Consider the following 10,103-nt stretch of genomic DNA (forward strand, 5'->3'; position numbering starts at 1 on the left):
AAGGTAGAATGTTTCTGAATGAAATACACAAGAAACGAGAGGATGTGTGACAAATATCTTTATTGTGACCTGACATTATTTCAGTCATTTCTTCCCCTGAGAAAATATATAACTACTTCCTGCTTTGCAGGGATCTTGACTTCCTGTCAATGCCAGTGTTCAAGTTAACAAAATACATACTCAGACTTTACATGAGCTGTGTTATTCAGAGGCTATAAAACACACAGACACACACACACACACACACACACACACAAATCCTGCTACTCCTTCAGACGTTAAATATTTAATTAAAATCGACTTAGATCATAATCCCCTCTTGTGGACCCGTAATACAGCCTCTTTCTCATGTAATACACAGAAGTAACGGGTCCAAAGCTACTGCAGTGTTAGGACGTGAGTTTAAGGTGCCGAGGGAATTTTCCAAAACTCTGGCATTTAGTGCTGAGAAAAACACATCAACAAATTGTCTTAAATAGCTGTATATTCCATTTTCTATAACTTTACAGTCATGAATGGTGGCAGTCTTACTGCTACCTTATCGTTCTGTGTGCGTTAAAGTGTTCTCCAGGAGATCTCTCTAAAGTGTGAACAGCAGCAGGTTTCTTCTCCATCTTGACAGGTGTCCTGCTACTTCTGCATCGAAGTCGAGCTCGAATCCTTGGCAGAAGATGCATGTCGTCAAACACGAGCATTCGCGATTTTGATCCTGCCCCCATTCAACTTAAGTTTTAGTCGTGTGACTTCAGTCGTCGCATGTCCAGAGGCAGGAGTGCCGCTAGGGATTCAGAGCCTCATCGAAGCAAATCACAGTGGACCCCCAACCCAGATCAATCCCATTATGTTACAAAAATGTTTACAGCCCCTATCACTCAGGGGGTCTTGGAATCGTCCTAACTCCCTCCCTCCCTTCACAGTGCTCCTGCTCAGAGGGTCCAGGTGGCACCACCCAGTGGTTGAAGCCTTTGGAGACTTGTGGTCACTACTTCCTTTGAGGCTCACCTGCAATAGCCATAGCTGCTTAGGTTTGTCCAAAAGGGTTTATGCTCCCATACATGTGTACAGAAAACCAGAGCCAAGGCTTGGCATCCGCCTGGCTCACATTTTGGTGAAGTCCATTGGATCGTGGATATCTATCACCTCAAAGGCAGGGTTGTCGATGCCTGTCTTGGTGTGTCGGTGGTTGTGTGCCTTCTCGTTGTGGAAGCACTGGGCACAGTGAGGGGTGGTCACTGGCACGATCTTGGCAAAATTGGAGAAGTCCACGCAATACTTGCCTTCCTTGGTCCGGGAAATTACAGGCAGGAAACTGTAGCCCCACTTGATCTCGCGTGGGATGTAGGAGGTCCTCACCTGGCAAGAGGCGCTTGTGGATTCTGCCACGCCGTCCAGGAAGACCACTAGCTCAAACTCCTGCTGGTGCAGGGTGTCCATGGCCAACTCGAAGAAGGGACTGGTATTGTCAATGACGTGGTACAGCGTCAAGGGGCAGACGAAGAACAGGTTGTCCTTACCAGCGTCCACCACAAAGCTGATGTTGGTCTGATCCAGAATGACCGTTTCCCCATCCGATGTGACAATTGTCTTCAGAAGCTTGCCATATATCTGGCTTCCAATCAGCAAGGTCTTGCGCAAGTTAGCCACTCGGATGAGGAGGCACAGGCTGCCATTCTTCAGACAGATGACAGCCGTCTCGCTGAAGGTGATGCTCTTCGCCCTCTTCTTGGGCAGTGCCATCTTGGCCAGGATGATGCTGCACATGAAGCAGTTGAGAATGGTGCCCACGAGGGTCTGTATGATGAGGAGGGCCACGGAGCTGGGGCAGACGCCTGTGATGTACCGGCTCCCATACCCGATGGTGGTCTGGGTTTCTAACGAATACAGAAAAGCCGTGGTGAGCCCATATACGTTGCGTACGCAAGGCGTGTGGTTCATCGGTGGATTCTGATGCAACAGGTCCCCGTTGCTCTTGCCGATCCAGTACCAAATCAGGGCAAAGCCGAACCAGGTGCCAGTGAAGGTGATGACATAGTTGAAGATGACGTAGCGCCACCGGATCTCCACGACCGTGGTCCAGAAGTCCACCAGTAGGATAAAACGCCTGTGGTATTCTATGTTTCCCACCTCGATATTGCAGTGGCCGTCCTTCGTCACGAGGCGGTTCTTCTGGGTCCGGCGATCCACCAGTCGGTTCTGGAGCCGCTTCTGAAGGGACTGGAACATCTTTAAACTGTGGGGATGAGGAAAGTGAGCTTGTAATTCACGTGACTGAACATTTTATAAAACCATTTGAAAGGGGTACATGGTTCTTCTGTCAGTGATGTTTGACCTATGAAATGTATATCTACACACTTAGGAAGAGCTTTGTGGCAGCACTGTTGTGCAAGGCACCAAACAAAAACACATTCAATTAGATTAAAAGGAAAAGCTTTTAACACTGGGTTTTTTGCATTCTGATACTTCTCTCTATAAAAGCAGATTAAAAAATTAAACGCTATCAGAAAACTCAGAATGCAATATAAAGATAAAATAAAGAGTTCTTACAATTTAAGTTTGATTTGCCCACTGAAGTGATGCAAACGCGGGAACAACTGGCTTACTGTGATTAATTTTCCAGCATTTTCTACTATGACGCCTTGAAAAACAGACGGCTTTTGCGCACGACGGCCAAAATGCGTAATGCGACGTTTCACGCATGCAGAGTTCTGACAGAATAGGCCCCTCGCCAACCAAACGGAAAGGATACCCCCCCAGGAATGACATGACCTTGACTTTAATGACCGCCATTGGAGCTGAGAGTGGAAAAAACTCAGTCACTCTTTAACGCGGGTCAGTGACCTGAACTTATTACGGGAGTAAATTAAGTGGAGAAAAGTTCAAACCCAGGCATGAGTGGAAGCTGTGTGGAGCCCAGAGGCTCCATTCCTGTGAGCGTATCTACACACAGCGCACAAGGATCTCCATCACGCCGCTAGCTGATCGCAGCCGACCGCACCGGACGTACCTGCGATCCGACACCACGGCGGTACTCTCCGGACGGCTCCCGCTCCACTCTCGCCACGGCCCACCCGAGTGCAATGAACTTTAATCCCCGGGAAATGCTCTAATCCCAGGCACATGTCCCAGTTTTGCTCCCCCCCCCCACCCCCCCAAGAACAGAGTCGTCGGTGTCACCCACGTGTGACGCGAGCATCTAGGTGTCGACTGCTGGACTGGTGCAACCTCGCCCCGAAACTAACCCCGAGGAAATTTGCACGGCCCTGCAACTCCTCCCCGCCCCCCCCCCATTCCCCCCCCCCCCCCCCCCCCACAACAAATCCTCTCCAGTGGGGCCCCGGCTCAGCCCTCTCATGACTGTATGCTGTTGGCTGGGTCGGCTGCAAAAGGCACAGCAGCTTGAGGGTTCGGGGGCTGGGGTGGTTACTGAGGGCAGTGTTGGAATGTCCACCCCACCCCCCAGCCCCCTTAGCAGCAGCAGGTGTACCATACAAGCTGCCGAGCCGCCTATAGAATCCGCAGCAGGAAGGTCCAGCCGGCCCTCGGGTCGCGGGGTGACAGCACAATGACTTCCCTAAATCACATTTCACTTTGTTTTGTTTGCTCTCCCCCACCCACTCAGTCACTCCCCCAGTGATGGAGGACGTGGGCTTAGACAGCATGTGGGGGGTTGCGGGGGGGTTTCTTCGGTTTGCAATCCTGAAGTCTGGGATCAGTCAAAAGACCAGCCCCAGTGTTGCAAGTGAGTAAAAGCTGCTTTAAAACACCATGAACAGACCTCCGCACGCAGACCTCCGCATGCAGACCTGTATATGCTGACCACAGCATACAGATCCCCAAGTTCACCTCCCCATGCTGACCTCCATGCACTGATTGCCACACACTGATCGCCATTCACGGACCTCCATACACAGACTGCCATATGTGGAACTCCCCACACTGTCCTCCATATGCTAATTGACATACATTGTCCTCCCCACTCTGACCTAAATATACTTTTTGCCATACGTTGACTGCCTCCATACACTGATCACCATTTGCTGACCTCTCTACACTGATCTCCATTCACTGTTCGCCATATGCTGACCTCCATATGCTGACCTCCCCACACTGACCACCATACATTGATTGCCATATGCTGACCTCCCCAAGTTCACTCCACATGCTCACCTCCCGAAGTTCACCTCCATATGCTGACCTCTCAAAGTTCACCTCCACATGCTGACCTCCCCTAGTTGACCTACATATGCGGACTTCCCCAAGTTCACACTCCCCAAGTTCGCCACACACTGACCTCCACACACTGATTGCCATACATTGATCTCCCCACGCTGACCCCCATATGCTGATTGCCACACTGACCTCCCCAAGTTCACCACCATATGTTGACAACTGTATGCTGATCTCCATATGCTGACCACCACACGCCCTGGTTCTCCTCCATATGCTGACTTCCACACATAGACCTCCATAGGCTGACCGCTACATGCTGACCTCCACACACAGACCTCCGAATGCTGGCTGCCATACGCTGTCCTCCACACACAGACCTCTGCATGCTGGCTGTTGTACGCTGTCCTCCACACACAGACCTCCCCATGCTGGCTGCAATACGCTGACCTCCACACACAGACCTCCCCATGCTGGCTGCAATACGCTGACCTCCACACACAGACCTCCGCATGCTGGCTGCCATACGCTGACCTCCACACACAGACCTCCCCATGCTGGCTGCAATACGCTGACCTCCACACACAGACCTCCCCATGCTGGCTGCAATACGCTGATCTCCACACACTGATCTCTGCACTCATTCACAGGGACGATGATCTCTCATCAAGTGTATTTTCCAAGACACTTTCCTCATTCCCCCTCTCGCCTATTTCAGACATATATCCTCACCAGCCCAGCTGACCCTCCATTATATTCCAGTACACACCATCATGCTCTCAGTGATGCAGATCTATGAACGGCGTCTACAGGAATGCATACACTCGCAAACCCATAATAAAACAGCAGGGGGTGTCCTCTGAGCGGACTTATGATTACCTCATTGTCACAAGAGCCCTGCACAAAGCCCGGCCCATCAACCAGAACTGATGCTACGTAAATTGCCTTGTATCATACTATAAAACACGCCATGCAACTGTTTGGGGAGGACATTAAACGACAGGACATGAAATAATGAACCCTGAGGAAAGCAAAAAAATACTTTTAAAAAAGCACTAAACAAAACGGCGGTAAAGAAAATCAATGCAACAAACAATTGCAGCAATTTGTGAGAAGACAGGCATGGATGTGTGGCGCAAATGACATCACAGCACACGCCACTTGTAAAGACACAGACATCCTCAGCTTGGTGTTTTTTGTAGGCAAAAAAAAAACAAGATGCTTCAGCAGTGAATCGCAAAACATTCTCACATAAAAAGCCACATCTCAATACCAAGGCTTTGTTTAGCTTGCAGGACCACAGCTCTCCGATCTTCAAGGACACTAAGAGATGAGCCAACGAAGCATCAATTTAAACAACAAAAAAGCTGCAAGAGTCTTTCTCATGATGGTGGGTAAATGTGGGACGGCTCTTCCGATTCTCGTGACTTCTTGTGCGCATATTAAAATGGGACAGATATGTGGAGGTGGAAACTCATTGGCTTAACACCCTATGGTGTAAATTGTACACTATTAGAGTTAATAAAGATTAACACTGTAAAAACACTTACTGCACACTGTGATGTGTGAAAGGTAACACTGATTGGTGTGGACACATATAAACACCACGCAGTGTTAGTTTAACACTGGCACATTCGCTGGGTGCAAAGGCTACGCTTTGTTTCATACATGTAACTTGTTAAACTGTAGTTTTTTTTGTGCAAATCCTTGTATTTGGTTGACAAAATATAGACACTCTGCATATTTAACTTGCAAACTGCCGCATGTCTAAAATAAAATCCTGCCATCTAAATAATTACATAAAAAAACCATACTGACAAAATTTTAATGATAGGAAAATTAATCTTTCTCTTCTCTCTTATCTTTTTAGTGTCTTTGTTTTTCTAAAGAATCTTTTAGGGAACCCCAGGCGTCCAGGTTTCTGCTACCGGGAGCTGGGAGTGATCAAAAACATGGACTGCTGGGGGATCCCTAAGGACCGGGTTGAGAAATACTGGTGTAAAACACCCAAACAGACACCGTCACTTCCAAGAAACCAAAACAGCTGACGCAGTCCGAATTTGTTATCCATTATTCCAAAATCACCCGGGAACCTTTGGCCACCAAGCAGGATCAGCTGGGACCGCTGAAGTCCGCAGAGAACATCTCTGGTGTCCCTCTCCCCGTTATGGGGGGGAAACTGCATCAAGTGGAGATGGAGACGGCAGACGTGACGGAAGAGAGAAGGGAGGCTTACCGTTCAGCGGAGGAAGCGCAGAGGCCAAGAGCAGGCAGCTGGAGGAGAGCCGGTTAGCACTGTGGGGGGCGGTCTGGAAGACAGGCAAAGGCTTTGACAGCCTGAGAGGAACTGGCTGGGTACCTGGCACAGCACCTGTGGCATTTATAGACCAGGTTGGGGATAATTACCCATGCATATCCTCGGCCTGCATGGCCACACCCCCTCCCATAAACACCCATTACACGCTTAACCTCCAGACCTGTATTTGGAATTATATGGCGAAATGGAAAAAATTCTCCAGTGTTTATGCCACAACCCCCCTCCTCATCCAGGGCCAGGCCACCCTTTCACCAGCCTGACCCCCCCCAGCCCTCCTTCTGTGAATAGTATCAACCTATTAGCTATTAAGTTAAGATGTAGCAACAAAGGGGCTGTTTACCGTTAACGCAGTAAGTCACGGTTTAATAATGAGGAAGCAAAAAAAAAATTAAGAAAAAGTAACCTCTGTACAGCACAGACAGCCACTGGGCTCCCTGCCTTAAGGAAAAATGAAGGTGAGATTGCCCGGATGTCATAATGTGTTAATTTTCCAGGTGAGGAAACTTGTGCTCGTTTCAGAATGTTTTAAACTGCATACAAGGACAAGTGTCGTATTCATAAGTTTATAAAACAACGTGGACAGCCAAAACAGCCAGATAACAAAGCGTATGGCCTAATTCGGAGATGCCCTCAATAACGGTATTGTAATCGCCTGTAGCCTATTACGAATGCATAAAGGTGTCGGAGCAAACGACACTTTCACACGGGTGTTAGCATACGTCTCATGCCCTTTTACTGCCACACAAAGGGCGGTGTTATAAAACCGCCCCCAAACAGGTTCTGATATCTGCTTCATTCAACCGTCTATCTTTATGCTGGACGCAGAACAAACGGTTTTACTAGCGTCCCGTCAGCTTGGCGAAAGGGAGCGCGTAGGTGTGCGCATGCGCGCATCTGTCGAACCCCGCGCCCCCGGGGTAAGGGGCTAACCCCAGTGTATTCGGGGTAGGGGGGGTCTCCCTTTGTGTCCTGGAGGCGAGGGCGCTGCTAACGATGCGTAACGATGCCTGCTTTAATAATCAGCCGAAAATGCTCCAAAGACCTGTTTATCTTTCTCTAACATCGCACACTATGTCTGACTTAGCAAACCCGGTCCAAATTGTGTTTCGGTTTCGAGCTGCTGAGGGGACATGAGAAGAAGAAAAAAAATAACAGAAGAAAAAAAAGTTATGCAATGCATTTGCGTTATCTCGCAATACATAATAATTTTCAATTGCACTCTGGCCGGTCAATGTACAAAGAGTAGTACAAATGGACCAGGCACGTAGCCACGCTGTAAAATGTGGAGTTTGAACCCTCCTCGAAATTTACTTCAACCCTCCGGTCGGTTAAATATATCGAGAGTAACACCCCCCCCCCATGTTGGTAAAATGTATACCTATCGGCAGGGTTGCCGGACCCCCAACAAAATGTATTCCCTCGAAAAGTCTATGCACATCATAGTAAATTGTGCTTTAATTAAGCAATAGACTAGGGCATTGCACACCATTTAATTTTCAGATCATATATTTTTATCCATATTTATTAATAATTGCAGTATGTTCATTTACCAGCAGAAAATGGTTTGCGTGCTAACGCAAAAACACAAGTGATCTGTACCAGCTACTTCTTACTGGCACGAAAACCAAGGAGGTATTCGGGAAACTTGCCTTTATATTCGAAAGTTTTCCGGCTGTAATGGGCCAGTCTTTCCGTAAAAGCAAGCAACGCCTTTTTGGTTTACCAGATTTCGTTTCTAGCGAATTTTATAACATGTGACTGTGCACGTTCAGTATCACAGCCGTCGGTCGTTTACAGTCGCTGGTGTTGCATGGAGTGTAATTTTATTTTATTTTTTAAAATGCGTATTAAAATACATGATGAAAATGAAATGGTGTTCCTTGTCCTTCAATCGGTTGCTTAAAGCACAGTTTACTGGGCAGGTTTATGTCACTTCTAATAGTTTAATAGTTTATTTTAGCCTTTGAACTTTGAACGGCCACAGTTCAATAATTAATAAATATATATTTCAAGATAACGCAAAAGTATTGCAAGATCACACAAAAGACATGTTTTTTCCTTCAATTAATTTACGTAGGATGCCCCCGCCCCCACCTCAGTAAATGTAGTATTTGTAATTATTTCATTATACCTCAATCCATGCAAGCAAGTCGGAGAAGATGCAAATAAATAAGGCGACTGTTATCTCGTTAATCTGTTAAAATGACTAGTTTTCTCTTTTTGTTCCATAAACGTTCAATATATATAATGTACGGAAAATACTATTTATAAATGTCATGCATTAATTCGGCAATGTGTTGGAAAAACTGTGATTTTAAAGTAAGATACAGCTGTTGTATATACCGTGTAGTCCCGCGATTGATGACAAAACTGTAACTTTCCACTTGAAGCAGCCGCTCACCCTGTGTGCCCTTGCTCGCCCGCGCCGCGGTGCCTCTGGCTGGCCCATGCCACGGCCGGGGGTCTGGCTCCGGTGTCTTCAGCACTGGAGAGCTCCCGGGCGGCGTTCTGCTCCGGGGAAGCGCTTTAGATATCGTTTTTGGCAATTCCCAGCCTAAAGCCTTAGTAACATTAAGCAAGACACGTTAACATATCTGATATACGGAAATAGTAAGTATAGCAAAGTAGCATAAATTATTAAAAAATGCATATATCTGCGGCTGGATGAGCAGAGGCGTTAATGTCCAGATAATATTCAAATAGACTCGACATGACTTCATTACTGCTAATTAGCCACAGTTTGGCAACGGTAATTATACGGATACCGACGCTTTTCTTACACTACGAGTTCAGCCTCTACTTTTGACGTACAGCTTGGCGCTCTGCGTTTTAAGAGGAATTTGAAACGCCCTTAATTAATCATCTGGTATCCCTCTATCTGTATGTAGGAAAACCGACACACCCACAGTCACGTTCCAGAACATGTAATTATAAGTGTTAATAACAAAGCAAACTGCAAATTGCATACCAGTCACTGCAAGGCTACTGTCTACTGATACATCCGAGATTTATCTGAAATATTTGGATCGGTTAGCTGCTTTATTCGTTCAGAGCTTCATTTTAGGTTATTTGGTCCGTTAATGTTAATGAGGAAAGATTTCTATGACTTGGGTGCATAAACTGGGTGTTCCATTATTTGGAAAAATAAAATCGTAACTTTTCACGTTGGTCGCCTCTCACCTGGCACATATCCTGGTAGTACAAAAAGAAACAGGTTTGCACCTCCTCCGAATTTTTTTTAGTTACCGATTCGACACGTAGCCAAGTAGTAATATTACGAGCTTGAAACCCCCCCACCCATCGAAATTTGCCTCGGGCGTCCAGTCTGCGGAATGTACTGAGGGCGGAATCTAACAGCACCGATTTCCCGTAAAACTAAAGCAGAGCAGAAATGGAGTCTGGGAGTCTGGGGCAGAATGTACGCATATCAGGACAGCAGCATGCTAAGGAGAGCCACAGCAAGGTCTGGGGAGTTGCTCTGACCCTCAGTACGCTGTCCTCAGCACACTCTGCACGCAGATGCTGCTTATTCCTGCCACACCAAAGACTTCAAAGAGTGGTTGACTAACATGGATTTTCACACACAGGTTCTAAGGAGATGATGGTGATATCTGGAAGG

General features: G+C 47.1%; 1 protein-coding gene across 4 annotated transcripts; it reads right to left on the reverse strand.

Moving 5' to 3' along the window:
• Window positions 1–43: 43 nt before the first annotated feature.
• Window positions 44–9,362, reverse strand: LOC125724897 (ATP-sensitive inward rectifier potassium channel 1-like). 4 transcript variants are annotated; one of them, XM_049001345.1, is made up of 4 exons: window positions 9,265–9,277; window positions 8,886–9,045; window positions 6,404–6,538; window positions 44–2,230 (listed from the first exon to the last, which is right to left on the reverse strand). In XM_049001345.1, the coding sequence occupies exon 4, from the start codon at window positions 2,221–2,223 to the stop codon at window positions 1,099–1,101; it is 1,125 nt and encodes a 374-aa protein (XP_048857302.1). In that variant the 5' UTR covers window positions 2,224–2,230; window positions 6,404–6,538; window positions 8,886–9,045; window positions 9,265–9,277; the 3' UTR covers window positions 44–1,098. The 4 variants fall into 4 exon arrangements, with proteins under 4 accessions (XP_048857302.1, XP_048857303.1, XP_048857304.1 ...); XM_049001346.1 differs by having other exon boundaries at window positions 6,404–6,476; window positions 8,886–9,362; XM_049001347.1 differs by lacking the exons at window positions 8,886–9,045; window positions 9,265–9,277 and adding an exon at window positions 6,825–7,795 and having other exon boundaries at window positions 6,404–6,476.
• Between the last annotated feature and the right edge of the window lie 741 nt (window positions 9,363–10,103).

This window comes from Brienomyrus brachyistius, unplaced genomic scaffold (assembly GCF_023856365.1).
Source record: "Brienomyrus brachyistius isolate T26 unplaced genomic scaffold, BBRACH_0.4 scaffold58, whole genome shotgun sequence".
Taxonomy (NCBI): domain Eukaryota; kingdom Metazoa; phylum Chordata; class Actinopteri; order Osteoglossiformes; family Mormyridae; genus Brienomyrus; species Brienomyrus brachyistius.